At 36.2% G+C, this 22810-nt stretch overlaps 1 protein-coding gene across 1 annotated transcript in view; it reads left to right on the top strand.

Moving 5' to 3' along the window:
• LOC120539002 (regulator of G-protein signaling 1-like) overlaps window positions 1–22810 on the top strand; it is a 144231-nt gene that overhangs the window by 56868 nt on the left and 64553 nt on the right. Inside the window, exon 2 of the mRNA XM_039768669.1 lies at window positions 19862–20422. Coding sequence (XP_039624603.1) covers window positions 19862–20422 — 561 coding nt within the window. The remainder of the gene's footprint in view (window positions 1–19861; window positions 20423–22810) is intronic.

The following is a 22810-nucleotide window of genomic DNA, read 5'->3' as shown; positions in this document are numbered from 1 at the left end:
TCCTAACATGTTTTTTAAGTTGAAACATTTTTTACTTTTCTTTATTTACATCATGTGATATGTAGTTAAAAAAAGAGTCCAGACTTGAAGTTGCTGTAGTAACTTTCATAGACTTTTTTTTTGTTTTTTTTATTTGCACTGTTTGTTGATTTTGAGAAGATTTATGACTAATTGTAGTTCATATTTCTTAAACATTACATTTTTGACCCCAATGGAGAATTGAAATCTATGCTGCTTAAGCTAAAACTGTTGGATACAACAAACCATGGTAGATAACGGGTCATTGTGGAGCTTTGCTGGTGACTTATAGTGACAGAGAAACACTGAATTATTATAATTGACTGTTAATGCAGCTGTAAGGTTGTTTTTAGTATAATATAAATATGTAATAGATGTTTATTCATTGCATGCATGGTAGATTATAGGGTCACCCTTATGGACCTTAATAATTTGTGTATGGATGTTCTTTACCTTCAAAAGTGGCTAGTGGATGTTTAACAGAGGAATGTATATAAAGTACAGTATACAAGTTAAAATAACCTCTCTCGAGGTAAGTTTTAAATGCTAAATGAATTGGTAATTGAAGTCTCACAAATGTCTCTCTAAGATAAGATAGACGAGTTTAAAAATTTGCCATAGCTATTAAATGGAAAGATTTCAAGCTTCAACAATTTATACGCCACATTTTATTCTTGTTTCATGGAGGCATCATTACGTTTCTTGAAGAATCTTTTTGAAGAATGACTTGAAAGAAATTCAATGAAATCTGCTCACTGGTAGTCAGATTGTATCTTGTGGACAAAAAAGAGACACAGAGAGACATGACATCTAAAATGAATCTTCAGTAAAAGAAGAGAAAGGAATTAATGAAATGTTTGATGAATTGCAAATTTTCCTTTGTTGTTCGTTTTTCTTGACTCTAAACTGGTTCCATATGAGTGAGTGAGACTGTGTGAATGTACTCCATAATGTACTGATAATTTGTTCATAGAGATTTTCTATCTTGTGCCCAGTATTGTTGGGATACTAGTCCCCATAACTATGAATTGAATAATCAGTTTAGAGAAAGGATAAATATATGGCTGCTTACATTTTGACATTATAAAATTTCTAATAAACTTATCATTCTTTGACATAGTGAGTGAGATAAGAATCTGAAATTTCTATTCCTTGTAGTTGTTTGTTTAATACAAGTAAATTATTATCCCACTACAAAACCAAAGACACTGTTATCCTAAAATTAACCAATAGCAGCTGTAAACAAAGACTTGTATGGTTAATGATAAGCATGTTTTTCTGTGATGATGGACCTTGCAGCATGAACATAGGGAGATGATTCAACCTGTCACGCTTGTTTGGAAACTTATGTGAACTATTTAAAACTTTTAAAATTGATTTCATTAAGCTGACAATTACAGTATTCATCAAAACTACATGCATTTTAAATTCCAGTTAGCTGTGATGACTGTATTGTAGAAGTATATTGCTTACTGTTAATAATCAGTTTTAAAAACATTAGGCTGGCTGAATGAGTGTCCCATATGCTATAGTCTTCTGAGGCTCCTGCTATGAAAAGCCTACAGCTGTACTGCAAACAAATTATTGATTGTGTCAAAATATTTTTTCTAGTTTTTTTTAGATTATTCATTTTTTTAAATTACATCCCAGAATAAATCTTTACTTACTGTGCAGCAAAATAAATATATATAGGATAATATCTAAGAAAATGTGCAAGTCACAAAATGTATGGTAACGAAGTTGTGATCTACAGAGTTGCTCAAGAGTTGTGAAAAGTAATATCTTCCAAACAAGCACACATTCTTATCCTTTTATAGGTTTACTAATTGGCAGTCAGTATTACCCTTTTGGCTAAGGTACTGGATTTTACAACATAAGCTTGCTGCTTTTCTCCACGCCTCTGGCTGACTACGTGACTCTGAGCAAGTTCACCAAACCTTCAGTGCTCCAACTGCTAAAAACAAGTAAACAATTTTGCTTTAATTCCCAATTCTAGACATACACAATATGCTGTCATATAACAAAGTAGATTTTGTTTATTTAATTTTTGCCTCCATGGAGTAAACTTAAGTCACTTTCATGTACATCTAACCAGCTTAATTTGGTGTATGCTTTGTAACATGGTGCATTATCTATTTGAACAAATGTAGACATGGTTATAAAGGGCTGCAAATTGTCAGAAACAATGTCTTGCTACACTGTGGCAATCCAGAAGCTTTTTTGGTATTAGGTGGTGGGAGGGAATGGATGGACTGGCAGCCCAATGGGGATTGTTGATGGTACATTTTCCAGAAGAAATGCCAATGCAGTGAATGAGCAATTGTGGTCTTCATGCCAACGTAATATTTTCCTCTGCTATGCTGTGTGTCAACACACCTCTTGTTTTGCTCTAGTCTTAATTCCCACAGTGCTGGTGGAGGGAGCGCTTTGGTGGGCCTCATGTGTCATATCCAGAAGTGTTTCTAAGGTATATTGGCGACATACTGGAAGTACTTCTTGATCCAAGTTTAAATCAGCTATGCCCTTGTTAGGCAGGGTAAGTTACAGTTGGGAGTGGAGTCAATTGAAGCACACCTGGAGTTGATGTGGAGGAAGAAAGAAACAGAAGAAAATTAAAGGTAGTGGATTGGATCACATTGATGTATAATGTGGCAAAGAAGTCTGTTTAAAGAAAAGAATAATAAAAGGCTTATTTAAACCTAGGATTATGTCTCGGGTTTGTGGGTCTGAGGTGCCTCCTAGTGATCACAGTGGACTAATGTGTGACACAATACAGTCTCCACACCATTTGACTACACCCACCAGTCTGTGTAATTGACACAAAGCTAAATGGATCCATGGATTCCTAGTTTAATGTCAAATTCTGACCCCTCCCCATGCATGTTGCTGCAGAAATCTATATTCATTTCAGGAGACATTTTTCAAAGCTACAGTCACTAGATTTGATCATTTCAGTGCCGCTGTATCCACACAACTTCCCCTTAATAGCTAACGCCTGTTTGCTAAATAGCTTTCTGCTTCTACAGCCCATGTGATTAGAGATCTAACATTTTGTACATTCAGGTATGCCATTCTGCACTCTACAGTTGTTGTTTCAGTACTCATGGAGTTTCTATTAGGTTTTATAAGTCTGGCCATTCTCTTCTGAGCTCCCTCATTTAACTGGGAGTTTTCCAGAACTGAACTGTACACAAAGGAATGAATTTGTCTGTAGTGTGTGAAAGTCCCAGGTGGGTAGCAGTTTCTGAGATGCTTGAATCACTGTTTGTTTGGTTGAACAAAAGGTATACATGTTGGCCATATATGATTTATTCTGTGTTAATTAATGTTAACTTATTTTATTACTGTGTCTTTTATTTTTCTATTCTTTATTATGTAAAGCACTTTGAGCTACTGTTTGTATGAAAATGTGCTATATAAATAAATGTTGTTGTTGAGATATATATATATATATATATATATATATATATATATATATATATATATATATATATATATATATATATATATATATATATATATATATATATATATATATATATACAGTACACTATACAGTATTGTTTTATCTTGGTAGAGTAATATATGTATTGCACTACTTTCCCCTATTGTATTATTAATATGCAGCCTTAGAATGCCTAATCTCACAGAGTTACCACTGTTTATAAGATATTATTTTATATAACTTATCCCCACCTTTCCTTCTATATCTATAACCTCAGGCAATTAGATGTAGTAAAAATTTTGAGGGGTCCAACACGAATACCTATCACCACTTGGTTTGCCTAAATTATAAATAAAGACATACAAAACATTTATCAAGTTATATGCAAAATCCCACATCACAACAAGTATGTATTGAGAAGTTAAGATAATTGGTAGTTTGGAGGAGAAGCCCATTTACATTAACAAGGTGGTGCACCCAATAAAGTTGGCACTGTGTGCACATTAAAGTTTCTAAAGAGAACACTGCAATTAATTGTGAAAATTCTTTATCCTAGAATATATAAATTGTGAATAAAATCAAATGGAAAAAGTTACATTTTGAATTTTACATTCTTTTGCAGGTAGAAAGGATAATAGTAAATTGCATATACTGTACAAGGCTAGACTATTCTAATCAATTTCTTCTCTAGTAGCAGACGAGGACTCTAAACTACTGGGGCACCCGCAGGAGCATCATTAAAAAAAAAAAAAAAAACTGTAGAGCTGCCAAAGTCTTCAGATTACTCCTTTTTTTTTTACAAATAACCAATATAAAAATATCAAATGGTACCTTTGGGAACTTTTAAAGTTTACTAGATTACTAGAAGTTGTCTGGTTCTGATGCACATGTTTTAGTGGGTTTGTGTCTATTTGCTAAAGCAGTCATTACCTGATCCTACAGTGACAGAGCCAGCTCTGTCTTTTTACAAAGCTTGAGGGATGTTTTTTGGAGGAAGTAATATATTAGTAGAAAGTGCTGAGTTTCAAATAGAGACTGTTTGGTTTTAATACTTTATCCACTTAAAATGGAAATTTGTCTTTGGATGAAGTGGATTCCATTATAAACTAAAAGTTAAATGTGATCGCTCTAATGTGTATATCAAATTGCATAAAAAAGCTTACACAGGCTGCCAGCACTGTTCTTTGTTGAGCTGTATCTGTATTCTTGACGTTGTTTATCCTTTTCATTGGAGGCTTTACATGTACGCCACTGTTTCTTGTCTCTTTTGCTATTTGTAACTTTGCTTTATGTGATTTCATGACAGCAGATCTGCTTCAGAGTACTGACTTTTGAAGAATAGTCTTTTTATTTTGTTTGTGATGTTATCATTGTTGCTCAAAGGTATAGATAATGGAACTCTTGCAAGAGGTCTACCCTGTGACACTTTGTGGAGCTTGAGAAGGAAGAGGTGTTTCAGTAAAGATTCAATGCTCAACCTAAACAAGGAAAAACAAGTTGATTTTTCTCATGTGCTTAAAAATTCTCCTGTAAATACAGCTGTTCTAACTTTCCATTATGTAATGCCCCAGTTAAACAGATTTCATTGAAAGAGCTCAAATTTGGTAATAATGTCAGAAGTGCGTTAGTGCCTAGAATCAGTGTCTGTTTAGCTTTGTTTTCTTGTGAAATATTGCATCAAAGTGACGTGAAAAATTGGATACTTTTTCTATTCTATTTCACTTCTCTCTTCTTCCATTCTGTTCATGCCATTTTCTTGATAGCTTGAGGAAGCTGGAGCCTATTCCAGCAGTTAAAGAAACAAGTCCGGACTCCTTTGTGAAACTGATGCTGAAAAAGGACACAAGCCACATATGACCATCATGTACATCTGGGAGGTTTATGCGAGGATTACAGATTTTAAAAGTTTCCCTGGGGAAACCTGCAAATTCCATGAAGAGGGAGTCATATTCTGATGTAGGAGTTTGTTAAAATATTTTTTGCTTCTTTTTGTTTAATTTCTGAACAACCTTCTTGTTCTTTTTTTCAGCTGCTCACATTAGGGGTTGCCACAGCGGATCATCTTTTTCCCATATCTTCCTGTCCTCTGCATCTTTCTCTGTTACACCCATCACCTGCATGTCCTCTCTCACCACATCCGTAAACCTTTCTCTTTTGCCTTCTTCTTTTCCTCTTGCCTGGCAGCTCTATCATTAAAATCCTTCTCCCAATATACCCAGCATTTCTCCTCTGCAAATGGCAAAACCAACACAATCTCTCCTCTCTGACTTTGTCTCCCAACCGTCCAACTTGAGTTGACCCTCTAATGTGCTCATTTCTAATCCTGTCCATCCTCATCACACCCAGTGCAAATCTTAACGTCTTTAACTCTGACGCCTCCAACTCTGTCTCCTGCTTTCTGGTCAGTGCCACTGTCACCAGCCCATATAACATAGCTTGTCTCACTACCATCCTGCAGACCTTCCCTTTCACTGTTGCTGATACCCTTCTGTCACAAATTACTCGTGACACTCCTCTCCACCAATTCCACACTGCCTACACTCTCGTTTTAACTTCTCTTCCATAATCCCTGTTACTCTGTATTGTTGATCCCAAGTATTTAAACTAATGCAACTGTACTCCCTGCATCCTCACCATTCCACTGGCCTCCCTCCCATTCTCACACATGTGTTCTGTCTTGTTCCTGCTGGTCTTCATTTCTCTCTGCTTTAGAGCATATCTCCACCTCTCAAGTGTCACCTCGACATTCTCCTTACTTTCGCTACAGATCATAATGTCAGCAAAAATTATAGTCCACGGGAACACCTGTCTAATCTCGTTTGTCAACCTGTTCATCACCATTGCAAATAAGAAAGGGCTCAGAGCCGATCCCTGATGTAATCCCATCTCCACGTTGAATGCATTTGTCACTCCTACCTCAGGCCTCACCACTGTCACACTTCCCTTGTACATATCCTGTACAACTTTTGTGTACTTCTCTGCCACTCCTGACTTCCCCATACAATTCCACAACTCCTCTCGAGGCACCCTGTCATATGCTTTCTCCAGGTCCACAAATACGCAATGCAACTCCTCCTGGCCTTCTCTATACTTCTCTATTAACACCCTCAAAGCCAACATTGCATTTGTGGTGCTCTTTCTTGGCATGAAACCATACTACTGCTCACTAATCCTCACCTCACTTCTTAAACTAGCTACTACTACTCTTTCCCATAACTTTCCCATAAATATTATATATGTCATCTGGACAAATGCCCTTTCCATTCTTCATCCTCTTCATAGCTTACTTCCTCCTTGCTAATCTATTGCACTTCCTGTATCCACTATCATCTTCCAAACCTCTTTCTTTCTCATTCTCTTCATTCATCAGCCTCTCAAAGTACTCTTACCATCTGCTCAACACACCCTCCACACTTGTGAGTATTTTTTCATTCTTTATCCTTTATCACCCTAACCTGCTGTACATCTTTCCCACTTGGGTCCCTCTGTCTAGCTATCAGTACAAGTCCTTTTCTCCCTCCTTAGTGTCCAAACTCTCATACAACTCATTATGTCTTTTACTTAGCCTTTGCCAGCTCTCTTCACCTTACCCCTTATCTACTTGTACTTTTGTCTACTTTCCGCATCTGTCTGACTAACCCACTTTTTCTACCTCTAAACTCTCCTGTACTTCCCCATTCCACCACCAGGTTTCCTTTTCCTCCTTCCTCTGTCCAGATGTCTGGCCAAGCACCCTTCTTACTGTTACCCTTACTATTTCTGCAGGAGTTGCCCAGCTGTCTGGTAACTCTTCACTGCCACCCAGTGCATGTCTTACCTCCTCCCTAAACTCAACCTTGCATCCTTCCTTTTCAGCTTCCAACATTTCATCCTTGGCTCTGCCCTCACTCTCCTCCTCCTCTTGATCTCCAACTTTATCCTACATGCCACCATCTTATGCTGCCTAATTACACTTTTCCCTGCCACCACTTTGCAATCTTCAATTTCCTTCAGATTGACACTTCTGCATAGGATATAATCTACCTGTTTTCATCTTCCTCCACTCTTGTAATTCACCCTGTGTTCCTCCCTTTTCTTAAAATACGTTTTCACAAAGCTATGTCCAACCTTTTCACAAACACCACTATCATCTGACCTTCTTCATTCCTTTCCTTGACACCATACCTACCCATCACCTTGTCGTCTCATCTTTTTCTGTCGCCAACATGTCCATTGAAACCCACTCCAATCACCACTTTCTTTCCCATGGGTACACTGTCGATCACTTCATCCAAGTCCATCCATCCATCCATTATCCAAACCACAATATCCTAACTACGGGTCACGGGTGTCTGCTGGAGCCAATCCCAGCCAACCCACAACACAGGGCGCAAGGCAGGAAACAAACCCTAGGCAGGGTGCCAGCCCACTGCAGGGCACGCACACACACACACCCACACACCAAGCACACACTAGGGGCAATATAGAATCACCAATGCACCTAACCTGCAAGTCTTTGGACTGTGCGAGGAAACTGGAGCACCCGGAGGAAACGCACGCAGACACGGGGAGAACATGCAAACTCCACGCAGGAAGGACCACCGTGCCGCCCTTATCCAAGTCACTCCAGAAAACTTCGTTCTCATTCATCGCACATCCAACTTGTGGGGCATATGAACTAACAACATTCATTATCAAACCCCCAATTTACAGCTTCATAATCCTTACTCTGTCTGATACAATTTTCATCTACAAAACACTCTTGACATGCTGTTCCTTCAGAATAACCCCTACCCCATTTCTCTTCCAATCCATACAATGATAGAACAATATGAATCCACCTCTGATTTACCTGGCCTTACTCCTCTCCCATTTAGTCTGTTGCACGCACAATATACTGTATCAACCTTCCTTCTCTCCATCATATTGGCTATCTCGCTACCCTTACCAGTCATACTGCCAACATTCAAAGATCTTACCCTCGGTTCCACTCTTTACATTCCTCCTCTCCTCCTGCCTCCGGACATGTCTCCCACCTCTTCTTCGCCTTCTTCGGCCAACAGTAGACCAATTTCTACCAGAATCCTGTAGCCTAACAGTACCAGTGTTGGCCGTTGTTAATCTGGGTCTGGATCGATCCGGTATGGAAATATGAATTGTCCGCTTATTGATCTGCCAAATTTTTACACCAGATGTCCTTCCTGACAAAACCCTCTTTCTTTATTTGGGCTTGGGACCGGCACAAAGAAACACACTGAATTGTGTATTCCCTAGATGTGGCTGGGTTTTTTTTATTTTATGAATAATATTACATATTCATTTTTTTTTTTAAATAATTGTGTCAGGGGATCTAATCTTGTTGCCATTTTAAGTGGGGTTTTTTTTTTTGGCAGCATTTATTTTTCTAAATTTCACTATGTTCACTGATTTGTTTGTTGGTTGCTATGATTCTGTACGATTGTTAAGCATGTAATGCCATAATATCATTTGTTCCTTAAAGTGTTTTTTTTATTCTTGGCTATTCACTAAACAATATTCATCTTATAGGACATTCATTACATCCCACTAAATATTTTTCATCCTCTTCATAGCTTACTTCCTCCTTGCTAATCTATTGCACTTCCTGATCCACTATCTCCACATCTTCCAAACCTCTTTTTCTTTCTCATTCTCTTCATTAATCAGCCTCTCAAAGTACTCTTACCATCTGCTCAACACACCCTCATCACTTGTATTTTTTCATTCTTTATCCTCTATCACCCTAACCTGCTGTGCATCTTTCCCACTTGGGTCCCTCTGTCTAGCCTATCAGTACAAGTCCTTTTCTCCCTCCTTAGTGTCCAAACTCTCATACAACTCATTATGTCTATTACTTAGCCTTTGCCACCTCTCTTCACCTTACCCCTTATCTACTTGTACTTTTGTTTCATTCTTTTGCACCTGCCTGTGTCTCTCTCTCTCTCGCGCGCGCGTGCCTGCCTGTGTCTCTCTGTCTCTCTGTCTCTCTCTCTCTCTCTCTCTCTCTCTCGCATGCGCGCACCTGCGGCCTGCCTGTGTCTCTCTCTCTCTCTCTCTCTCTCTCTCTCTCTCGCGTCTGCGCGCCTGCCTGTGTCTCTCTCGCTCTGAACACTTGCGGAATTCATCAGCGCACACAAACCGAAAGGGAAACTGGCTTGTTAGTTTACCTACTGTGTTGTCGTGAACAGATGCAAAAGTTTGGCAAACTTTTTGGTCATAACCCGATTTGTATGTGTCCAGAGACGTTCATGAACCGAGGTTCCACTGTATTAGGTTCGTAATGTGTAAAATTATAACAGTTTGACATTTAATTAATAGGCTTTTTCGTAACACCTCCCATTATCCGACATTTTCGCTTATCCAACATTCTGCCGGGCCATTTATGTTGGATAAGCAAGACTCTACTGTAATCTAATTGTTTTTGTTTTTACATTTTTTTATGTATCCTGTTCCCAGTATCTAAGACGGATATGACATTTACACTTATGCAAACACTTTAAAAATGTGGACAGTGTGTCCCATAACTACATACGTGATGTGCAATACTTTATTTAAAATCATCTATGAAAGGGATCTTTTTGCTTTTATGGTTCATTTTTATTTTCATTTTTATAAATTCTTGATATAATCTACAAATATTTTGTCAGGACTTAACATCCAGATCAGCTGAAAAACTGAAAAAGAAACTGAAATATCTCTTAGAAACATATAAATGAAACCATGATTATGTGAAAGGAATTCCAGGTTTGACTAAATAAACAATTTAAAACATAAAAAGATATATGTTGAACTAGAAAGTACTGCTATCAAGAAAAAAAAAACTGACTTTGAATTTCTAATGGAGAAACAAATTTAGCTGTCATTTTATATTCATATGATTGTCAGGTTTTATTAGGTATGTTTGTTAAACCATTTGGCCATATGCATTAAAGGCTTCAGAAGAAATACTTTTTAAAAAAAAATATATGTGTATGTTACCCTAGAATTCATACTGTACTAACATCATCTTATTAACTGTTCCTTGTCAAAATATCTTAATCACTGAAGCTCCTCTTATACAATAATGAGCCCTCTCTTTTTAAGTCGCTTGTGCAACAAATGACAAAAAGATCAGTTTTACAGTTTACAGATTTGATTTCTGAGAAAGGTCTACGCTAAGATGAACAAGCGTACAAAAGGTATAATAGCATGGGGCGGTAAAACAGTAACACTTATTATTGTCATATTCTTGAATTTCAGGGAACTGTCAATTTTTCTGCAGATCATTGACAGACTGGGCTTTTACACATGGAGCTGCACCCACATTAGTGACATCCTCATTTGTGATGTCATACACTACTTAAGTACAAAAGCTCCAGATACATTTCAACAGGTGATTTCATGATTCAGCCTCCTTTTTGGTTTTGTTTTATGCGTTTTAGCAACTAACTGTTCACCATCATCAAAGGGCAGCTAAATCTGCAGGCAAACCCCTTTTTGCAGGATTTGAAGAACAAATAGACACTAGTACTTTATTAAGTGTTGCCCAAATGTGGTTTCTTGATTCTGAGTCTATACTGTCAATTGGGAAGAATGTCCAAGTGTGCATTAAGCAGGTTCAAAAGTGAAACAGGTAATGGATTGATTTTCAGAATTTAATATATTTGCTGAAGCAGTTTCTTCACATTCCAATGTCTAAATGATGTTGGTGAGAATTCTTCATATATTAATTAATAACTGTTGACTCTGAACTCTACAACTTTGATGACCATAAAAATCTTAACAGATGACTAATTGTCAAAGTTTTTAAGCTAAAACTTTACATTTAGTTTCAGATCAACTTTAAACGAATACTTCATTCAAAAATATATATTTTTTAATGTGACTTACTACGTGTAGTTTGTAGTAGTGGCAGAGAAAAATTGGAAAGAGAGAAAATAGCTTATGATGTAATGGATATAATGGTGACCAATTCTGTCCAACTGCAAACGATGTGAAAAATGTCCGTGGGGGGAAAAAAGGAACACACAATCAACTCTTGTTGCATCATCTACATGCTTATTATCCATTTGTATATTAAAAACATGCAAAATGTGGGCATTTTTTGCTAAAATATTTAATATTATTTCTGGAAAACATAGTGTATAAAAATAAACAGGAAAGACAGATATCCATAATAATGTTTGTTTGAATTGAACATCCACTTCTCCCCCTTATGCATTTGTCAAGAGTCCTGTCTTCAATTCAAATGCACAGTATTTTGGGAATACGTTTCCTGTTTATTTTCTGAGTTTTTCTTTTAACACGTATGTTTTTTGCATCGTTTGCAGTTGGGCAGAACTTGTCACCATTATTTTCCATTACATTATTAACTGTTTTCTATCTTTTTTGCATGAAAATATGTGATTGGAAACTTTTCTCTGACACCACTACAAATCACATGGGGTAAGTAACATATTAAAAAAATTTGGGGTGGTATATTTCTTTCATTTATTGTAATTAAATAAATATCCATCCATGCACCATGTTTTATTCTTGTAAAGCTGGTTTTGTAATAAATGGTGGGGTTAGAATTTGTATTTTAGTTTTTGACATACATAAGCAAAAGTTTCTTTCAGAACTTAAACATAACATTGTCCTTTTTATGAACTGAAAGCATATTAATTTCATAGTGATGATGGTGACTTTATAGGTACTGTAGTGTCTGAGAAATGTCATTGTCCCATTCAGGTTTCTTTCCTTTCATATTCATTGACTAATTACTGCAAGTTCAGGAAGTGAAAGACTTTGGATGTGCTCATTTTTCAAACTCTGACGGTTAAATAGACCCTGCATTATTAATAACACCAGTGTTTCTGCTCAGACATTAAAACACTGGGGATAATAGACTTTATGACAAAGTTTGCAAGCTGTAGTCTAGGTAGGATAATTAATAACATACTTGACAATCTTGTGCTGTTTTTCTAATTGCTAGACTGGTACAGAACATTTTATATTAACCTCCAGAAAAATGGTTCCAGGTTTCAGATTGTTCTGCAGTCATCATTCTTGTATGCCAGAACTAGGTTTTGCAAATACAAAAAGGTAATAATTTTAATGAAATTAGCACAGATACAGACTGAACAGTGTAAACACTGTTAAGTGTATACAGAGTTTATATTCTTGTTCAATGGAGAGAACAAACTGGGTATTTGAAGAAAACGGCCTCATGTGTGGATTAAATAAGCTTAAATGTGCTGTCTAACGGTTGCCAATGAGTGATTATGCCTATTGCTGAAGGCAGTAGCAGCATTATTAATATGAAATGGAAGCTCATTAAAATGCTATCAATTCAAGAGCATGTTGACTCACTGCATGTCTATTCCAGGATTTCTATTTTGGAAGGAGACTCTCAGTTACTTGAGTTTAACACAGTTTTAAATCGAATCAAGAGGGTGATGCATTGACTTTGTGCAATGGAGGAAATGTTTTGCATATCCAATGTATACTTTGTATGTAAAAATAAAGAAATCCAGATAAAACAAGATGGTTAAATACAACAATGTTGCTAAAGGAGGTGAATTTTTGAATGCCATATGTTTGGCAAAATTCCTATAGTGTACATATGCCTACATAAAATTCAACTTTGACTTGATATAAGGTAAAAGAAATGTAAAATATGTATGTGTTACATAGAAGTACTTAACAGTCCTTGTAGACTTACCACTGCTCATAACCAATGTATGAAAGGAGGTTATGCCTAATCTGTATAATGTATAATCTAATTACAAGAAGATCTGAACAGTGCTGAAAGTATCCTGAGAAGTCGGTTTTGATTTATGCAAACTATTTATAGTAGAAATAGTTTTTGTTGAAATTATCACTTACTTACTTTGTGTTACAACATGTCTCTCTTAAAATGAAGAAAATATATATTACACAAGTTAAACACCTCTTTTGAATTATTTATTCCAAGCGGGTGCATTCTTTTGATTTTCCACAACTGCCTCTGGTTGCTCACATACGTATCAGCACACAATTATGGTGGAATTATTGCTGTTTTCATCCTGTAAAGCAGGAACAATCATTATGAACACAATACTGATTAAAAGATTATTAGTTATTTTTGGATGAATCACTTAACAGATTAATCTGGTTATATATTATGCTAATTGAAGCATGTTACCTAGTGTGAAAAGTTTTACAAAATCGGGCCAAAATAGTGGCCAAAACTAAAGTAAGTAGGGAAAGTATGGGGATGGGTGTTGATCTAGAAAAAGTGTGATACAAAACGCACAAGCATTCACAGGGAGTGCACAATGGTCATAAATGGTATGGGGTGGATTCATGGACTCATGGTTTCTCCACAATATTGTCTGCCTGTTGGGATGAATTAGACCAATGAAACTTAATTTGGGTCATTGTCTGTCCTTCTGTGTGACAGTGCATTGAGAAACATTTCTTTCAGCACCATTGTTGTACCTTGTTTATTACTGAATTTAATTTAAGCAGTGATTAATGATTGATTTGTTGATGAATATTTTTTAGAGTTATGGTGACATAATTATATGTGAACTTTAGTAAAGATGCTGTCCACAGTATGTTCCTGCTAGTGTGTCTACCACCATATGCCATGCCATGCCATGCCATGCCATATTTATAGCCAGTTACAATCTTCGTTTGTTAGTTAATATTCTCTGCTGTCATGAGTTTGTCATTAGTTCAGGAATTCATTACCTAATAAAGTAGCCAGTTGGTGTATGTTATAGCTTTTAAATTTCTGTATTTTGCAAGTTAAAAATGTACATTAATTGGGTCATTCTAAAAAAAAATGTGGTCCTTGTATTTTCTCCAGTGATCTGTGTATATTTGGTACAGGAGAACAACTGAATATTGAAAAGTAATCCACAAAACATTTAAGCAACATGGTTAAGTATAACTGAACTCTTAAAATATTCTGCAGAAGTTAGAATATATTTTTGACTTTGGATGAAACAATGTTTACTGTGCAATATTGGCTTTTAATTTTTAATAGAGTAAATTCAGTACATGAAGATTATTAAGCATGTCCTTATTAGAGACGTAGATAATGAGTATTAATGTGATTTTTTTAATATAGTGTATGTAAATGTGCAATTTGATTTTTAAGGGCACAATATGATATTTGCATGCAAACTGGTTTCATAGTTTTGACATTTTTAATATTCTTCACCCTTTTGCTGTTAGCTTAATGTACTGTTGGCACAGCATCTTGTGTTTTGTTAATAAAGAGTGTTTTTTTTTTTTTGGTGATGCTTTTCATCAAGGTCATTGTTACTCTGTAGTACTATGTAGCGACTTGGTTGAAATAATTAAAAAAACACATTCAATTAGTGTCAATCTAAATTTAAATTAAATTAAATCAAATTAAATCAAGACTAGTTAAACTTGCCTTAGTTACAAATATAACCTGAAATCAAAAGTAATGAGGAAAATATTAACAAAAAGAGGAAAGTCCTCAAATGTTTGTTAAACACACTGACGGAGAAAGCAGTTTTGATAAATGTGCGTAGTTCATTCCACCAGCAGAAAGCTATACAGTATATGAAAAGAGTCCAGATCAAAATATGATGCCATTCTTCAAAATAGAAATTTTCTTAAAAGAAACCTACCTGAATTTCCACACCTCTCACCAATTTCTATTCCAGAATCAATACTGGTCAGTGTTAAAGACTAAAACAACATCTCAAATAATTTTCCTTTCAACGATCCTAGGGTATTTTAGGAAAAGGACCTTTCAATTAACATTTGAATTAGCACTCAATAATTCAACTTAAAATCTTAAAGCAATCACTTTTATATTGTTTAAAATTGTATAAAATGTATTCAGGTCAAGATCAAACTTGCAAGCACTGTCATCTAGCTTCAGCATCACTAGGCCATATGTTTTGGGAATGTCCCAAATTAACATAGTTTTGGACAAAAATCTCAAATTACTTCTCAGACTACCTTGGTGTCACAATCACTCCTAACCTATTAACCAAGATATTTGATGTACTTCCGGATAAGCTTAAAGTGGATAGGAACAAGTAAATTGTAATCGCTTTTACCACAATATTAACATACAGATTTATCAATGTTAACCAGGAGAATCCCAAACCACCTTTTATAAATCAGTGGGTAACAGACGTTCTGTATTATTTGAAATTGTGGCGTATGGGGGGAGTCAAATTCTTGCTTTGAAGATCTTCCTAAAAAATTTTTTTTTAGTCGAAAGAATTTTTAGGTTAAAACATTTATATGGAGGGTAAAGATGATGGCTCCATGCGTTTGGCTCTCTTTCTTTCTCTTTTTTTCAGGTGGTGGATGAGGTCTTGTTTTGTGTTTTTTAGGTTTTTTTTTTTTCTATTTTCTTTATTTTTCTGGTGTCCTTTATAGATTGATTTTGAAGTCATTTGTTATACAATTTATGCAAATTTTATCTGCTTGAGTTGTATACTATTTTACTTAATAAAATTAATGGAAAATAAAATTTAATTTAACTTGGAGATGGTATCATTAAGCACTCTTTGCATTAGCTGATCTGAATAAGAGTACTGGACCTAATGGGGGTCTCAAAGTAGGTGCTGAACTATTGACTACTCTTTTAAGAATCAATGACTTAAATTTTATGTGCACTGCTACTGGGATCCAGTGGAGTGACCTGAGAAGTGGAGTAACACACACTCATCTCAGTTGAAAATGAGATGTGCACCTGCATGTTCGAGCATCTGTAGTGGCATGACAATACGTGCCAGTAACCCTGGCAATATGGATTTGCAGTAGTCAAGGTGCATTGTGACCAATTCATGGATAGTAAGTTAAACTCTGACAGATTAGTCTGATCTTGTGGTCATTGTACAGAATGAATCTACACATGTGTATGTAAAATCTCTATAACACCATTGCTGAGCACTGTACAGTTTTTAATGTAATTTAGGTTTTAATTAAGTAGCGTCTCCCTGATAGTAGAAGCTTTATCAACATAAGACCTCCTTTGTGGAGCACCCTCTCTAGATCAGTGACATAAGTATACAGAATATGTATTTAGCTAAACAATGTGTCAATTTAGCTAAATGTTTAGCAAAACAATGTGGCTTCTTGTATAGTGTTAATTCAGTTCAGTGTTTTTGTATAAGAAAATGTATACAGTACCTGGCTCCACCTGGTCCCTCAGCTAGTTATTTTACATGAATAAAGCAATTCAAAAACCTAAGTTATTGGAAAAATGCTTAGTGATGAAGTATAAGATGTGTAAGAAAATTAAGTAGTTCAGGGAATTTATACATTTTTTACAGTGACCTTAATTGGGAGGGTAGGGGCAGATTGGAATAGCATATGAAGTCCTGTTCTACTTTGTCAAACAAAGGATATTTTCTTTTTCAATTTCAATTATTAAAACACATCTGAAAATAAAGAACAGAGGTGTGTCTAAGTGAAATTTAATTCTCAACATGTTATTTAACTTTCAGATGGTGACAAGTGAGTAGTGTTGTTGATTTTCATCTTTTGAATTGCTGAAAAAGGATAATACATTTGTATTTTTTATTCTCTCCCATGAGTAAATTCTCATTTACTGAATATACTTGGAGATGCATACATAAAGACACCCATATAGTTTTAGTAAAAATATTGTGGACATGGCAGCCAGGGTGCATTCTCCTCCTATCCTAGCGATTGCCTTTTTTGCAATGTGGAGAGGATATGGGGGTTGTAAACTTTTAAGTTAAAATGCTTTAGCAACATGAGATGGTGATCTTGTAATTGGATGCTGTAAGATGAAATCCTTATTGGTTCACCAAATTCCCTTTGTAACCTGTAATATCCATTCCAGTTTAAACATAATTGTTTCCCTGTGTGACTGCTTTGACATTACTATTAATAAGGCAATTGGCCAAATTCGGAGAATAGCAGGCATCAAATTATCATTAAGCGTTTTCTTTTGTGGTCAGTTTTTTTGGCATTCTCATAAGTGAGTTGCAAAAGGAAACTCCACTAACATAACAAATAATGTAATTTTCCAAGAAGTACTGCATAGACTTGACTTTCCTGATGTGCTGCACATGTTTATCATGTCTGTTCTAAGTATTATGTCTGGGCTCATTACAGGCACAATACTATTCCAATAAAGAAACATGGTCATGGCAGCATCATGCTGTGGGTTTGTTTTACAGCTGCAGTGACTGGGAGACTAATAAGGATTGAGGGTAGAACAGAGATATCCATTATTGAAAACTGGCTCCAGAGCACTTTGGATCTAGTGCAGGCCAAAAGTTCACTTTCCAACAATGACCTTAACCACAATGCAAATGCAACACTGCAGTAGCTTAGGGACAGCTCTATGAATGTGTGTTGAATTTCCTGTTCCCACATCCCTTAACTGTAAACAAAAAGAACCCTTATTCATTATTACAAGCATATTGCAGGAGAACACATTTTACTGTAATCCCATAGGGAAACTGACAGCCTTGTAATGGTGTGTTGATCTGTTAGTCATTAGAATAGAGAAATGCACCGTCTACACAGAATCTGACAGGCTTTTTAGATACTGACATTCTGAAATAAAAAAACATTTTTCACAGCCCCAAAAAAGTTAGTTAAATATGTGCAAATAGAAAGACCTCATAATTAGTTTTCTTAGCCTTCCAGATAGCATCATTGACTGAATGCTTTACCCATTCAAGGTGTCTCCCACGTGAAGGAAGGAAAATGTGCATTTATGGATCTTTGAATAATTTTCAGGTGTTTTATGTTGCTTTTAGGACGTGTTGCCCCCATCTGTTTAGTAGGAGGTAGACTTACTTCCTGAAACATGATGAGATTACTAGGCAAGATTAAAAACCTATCTTGAGTTAGTGCTCCTTTTGCTGAGGGCAGGTGTCTAGGAGATCTGGTTACAGACAAGGAAACCTGTTCCTTCTTTCACTGTCTTTTTCCTTCATTATTTTTGATTTTTTTTACTCTGCTAACTTCTGTCATATCAGATGCTGTCTGTAACACTAACTGTGCCCTCAACTTTTAAGCAGAAAAATATTGTTTCTACTGAAAGCTTTGGCAAATTAATCTGTACGGCAGAAAAATAATTTGAATTCTTTAAGATGTCTGGTTATTTAGCTGACCGCCCTTAATTTACAGTTTTTTTGGTCCTTTCTTAGGAATTCCAAAGAAATGGCAAAACTGCTGCATTATGAGTTTTTGAATTTTGCTTGCTGCCAGAATCACATTGAAGCAGGGACTGAGTTTAGAGACTGATGTCTAAATTAGTCTACTTTTAATGTCTGCATAAAGGTCCCATGTGCTAATTCTCCATTATAACCAAGTGCACATTTTTTATAACAATAGTGCAACTTGAAAGAATACTGGCATTTATAAGTACTTGCTAAGTCTCTCTGAAGTATGCACAGTTTGCAAGGCTTGTAATGCGGTACTGAGCAATGAAACATCAGTTATTTCTGCTCAGCTTGTTCCTATAATGGAAAAATGGTGACCAATGTTGTGGAATTTCACAAATTCATTACTATACCATTGTTAAAAATATATAGCTTTTTGCCAAAAATGTCATTGTTTAGTAGAACAACCAAACAAAATGTTGAAAATGATTCATGCAATTTAAATTTTATTTTCAACATTTTCTCATTTATTTTCTAACCTACAGCTAGTCAGATTTATATACACATGCCACTTAATCTAACAGCATGTTTTAGACATGAAAGTAAATGGGAACTTCCAATAGTAACCAACGCAAGCACTGGGAAAATACAATTTGCACAAAAAGATGTTGGTAGATGTCTTAAATCAGTACCGTAGATTCCGTAAGTAAACCTTAAGTGATAAAATTAGAAAGAAAACCATGCAAGTGCATGGAAAGTTTTGTACTAACTTAATATGTAATCTAGAATTTTTTTAATGAACAAAATTGTATTTAAATTTTGCATTTTATATGCTCATATAATACAATATTGTTGTTTTTTTTTTTTCAGTTCTGTATATGTCCACATATTGTCATTATGTGAAAACTTCTGTTGTGTTTCTGTGCTATGTAGAGTTGGAGTATAAATGAGTGCCTTTCTTATAGACTCAGAGTTGGCATTGAATATCACACTGTTATCACATGTAATCATTCAGAAATGAAGTGTTTCCCCTTTTAGAATTGAATCCTGCTTTACTGTGGCTCCAAAACAAACAGAAGATGAAGAATAAATGTATACATGCATGCATGCATACATACAGTACATACATATAACTCTTTAAATTTTTTGTTTTTATTAATTGTATTAATTTTTATTCACTACAGCCTGATTGGATGATACTATCCTGTATCCATTGGATAAAAAATTAAACAAGGAAAAATAACTATGCAGAAGAAAATGCATATCTAATTTATTGCAATCATATTTTTTTCTTTTTATTATTCCTTATGTACAGATGCGTAGGTCCAGCTCAGAGGGCACACTCTTGTATGAAATCTTCCCATGGTATGAAACATCAGTTGGAAGACCCGAATGCCAACAAATGACGGTTGAGGGAGACAACTCCGTGGAGCAGTCATGGAACACTGGAAAGACGGGACTGCTAAATGTTCAGGAAGTTTCTCCCCTTCTTTGCACAAGTCTGAAGAAGACAGACCCTTTTATTGAAGTAACTGATGGACCTCAGCCATCTTCTCTGGGAAATATACCAATAGTCCGCATTGAGAAGGAATACAGCTTAAGTGTTGAAACTTTATCTAACATTGTCAGTGAGCATCAGCCTGCTGGAGGATGTTTTCTTGGTGTACCTGGACTGTCAGGAGTGTCTCGAGCCTACAGTGATAGCCAGTTGGCACGAGAGGGACCCACAGATGTCCTGGATGGCACTCATAAAGGCAAAAATGACAGTAGATGGACTTCAACATCATCTAAATCAGTTCGTTCAGACAATTGTCAAGGAAGGTTGGCTGCAGCCAAGGATCACTTGCTCAAGTCCTTATTTGGGTCTTCAAAACAGGTGAAGTACATGTTAATCCTTATAAAACTGAAGTCATGTTGATAGATATTTGATAAAATGTGAGTTCTCTTTGGAGAGGCTAATTGGTGCAATGCCCGTTACCCTTTAAAGATAAAGTATGGCCTAAATCTAAGTAGGAAAACCAATACTAATGCTCACTATTGTAAGAGACAATTTAATGTAGCAAATAGTGTGGGAGCAAACCAATGCAAATTACTGTACTGAATAAGTTAAACCTCCAGTTCTTGAAGTGTTTAACACTATGCCATTATAAATAAACAATGTCCGTAACCTAATAGTCATATCCTTGAGATATAAGAGGAAAAACTGGAATATCAAAAAATACTGACAAATCGAGTGCATGCAAACTCTTAAACCTCTTTGATGCTACTGAGTTTGTCATTTTAACACAGGACTTATTAGCTGTGAGAAAGCAGCAGAACTATCCACTATGTCATTCATGCATTGTTATGTGGAATAAATTGCAACAACTAACTGCCACCACAAATTGCTTTACTGTGGTACGGACAGCATAGAGTACCTTAATCAGGAAGTCGGTGACAGTGTTCACATTGCATCCCATGACAGATATCTGTACCTTTGGCTGAATTGAACAAAAATATTGGCTTCAAAGACGGCTCCTTTTGAAAAATGATATTTGTCATAGGAAGATGACCTGTGGTTATGAGTATAAAAATGACTTGCATCATTTTTAGAGGTTAACATTTGCTGGTGTCATACAAATTATTAAATAAAGTTTAGGGCAGCTACCTGTACATTGTGCCCTGTTTGCAAATTTCCAAAACAAAACTGGTTTTAGGATGGGAAGATGGCAGCTTTAAAGACCAAGACAGGAAGTGACGTAATTGGGACCGAAAGTGACATCATCAGTTGTGCCGGGACTGAAAGTGATGTCATCAGTAGCGCTGGTACCGGAAGTGACATCATCATAGGCGCCAGAAGCAAGCGGGATTTCCGGTGGATGGTGTGCTGAGGATTGAGAGAGAAAGTCGGTGCAGCTTGCCACCCCCTGATTTGCTGTGGTACTACTATTATTCAGGCCCTTTAGCTGCCTCCCAATCACACATGTGTGACAAGGACCCCCACCAGCCCAGACCCATCAGGTCGAGCGGCCCTAACCAAGAGGTCATGAACCCAAGAAAGTGCATCAGCGTTGGCATGGAGAGAACCCTTACGATGAATAAGCGAAAACTTGTATGGTTGAATGTCAAGAAACCACCTGGTGACCTGCAGATTCGACCCCTTGTGTATAGCCATCCACTGTAGGGGTGCAAGATCCGTAACAAGAGTGAACTCACAGCCCAAGAGGTAGTTTCTCAACTATGTAATTGCCCATTTAATCGAAAGGGATTCCCTTTCCTCCACCACATACCTGGTCTCTGACTCCAATGGTTTCCGGCTCAGGGAGAACACCATTGACGTTCTGGCTTAGCATGGCTCCCAGGCCTGTGTCTGAAGCATCAATGGTGTTGAACACCCCATTATAACTAAAAGTGTACTTTTTCAGAACAAACTTTATTAGCCAACATTTTAAAAAAAAATGCAAAATTCATTTATGCTTAACGGCAGAAAGTTAAGAAAAAATAAGACTTAGGGTATTCCAAAATAATTTATAAACTATTTCAAAGCTCTGATATTTTTCATGTTAAATTACAGCTGTAGTTGTATTTTTCCAAAAAAAGAATACTTTGGGTTAAAAGTTCTCTTCCTTTTCTCTATTTGTTCAAAACAAACTCTAGTATTTTCACCTGAAACATATGGCAATGCTGGTTCATTTATAAGTTAAAAGAGTAAAGCTAACAGTTTTGGATGAATCTTTTAATTAGAAACAGTACTGTCCATGTCAGTCAGTGAAGTCTTTACACACAGTTACTCACACAGTGAACCCAGCAGTGTGTTTAATTTTTTTTTCTTAAAATCTTCGAGTCCTTAACTAGGAAAAGATGTCAACTTGCAGTTTCACCCTTGTGTATGTTTTCTTCTCTTCTATTAAGGCCGTTTTTTGCTTTATGCCCTCCCTCACTATAACCTATCTTTTCTGGGGGAGGAGTGAAAGCTTCGTCAAAAATTTTGATCTCAGGTTTTCGATGTATCTCCTTGTTTTAGGGTCCCCTGATACTGAAAACCCTGATATCTTGATGATGTGTGTGTGTGTGTGTGTGTGTGTGTGTGTGTGTGTGTGTGTGTGTGTGTGTGGGGTGTGTCACAGTTTCTTGAGGACAGTCTAGGGCTAAAACAGCTGTATGGAAAAATACCAAACTCAAAACTTAAGCTTGTTATGAAATGACTATGTACTGATTAGTTTTTGAGCCAAATCATGCAAGGGAAGCAGGCACTGTAGAGGATCCCTCAAATACTGTAATTCTG

This window comes from Polypterus senegalus, chromosome 11 (assembly GCF_016835505.1).
Source record: "Polypterus senegalus isolate Bchr_013 chromosome 11, ASM1683550v1, whole genome shotgun sequence".
Taxonomy (NCBI): Eukaryota; Metazoa; Chordata; class Cladistia; order Polypteriformes; family Polypteridae; genus Polypterus; species Polypterus senegalus.
The sequence above is the reverse complement of the archived record's forward strand: the minus strand, read 5'-3'. Positions and strand labels throughout refer to the sequence as shown.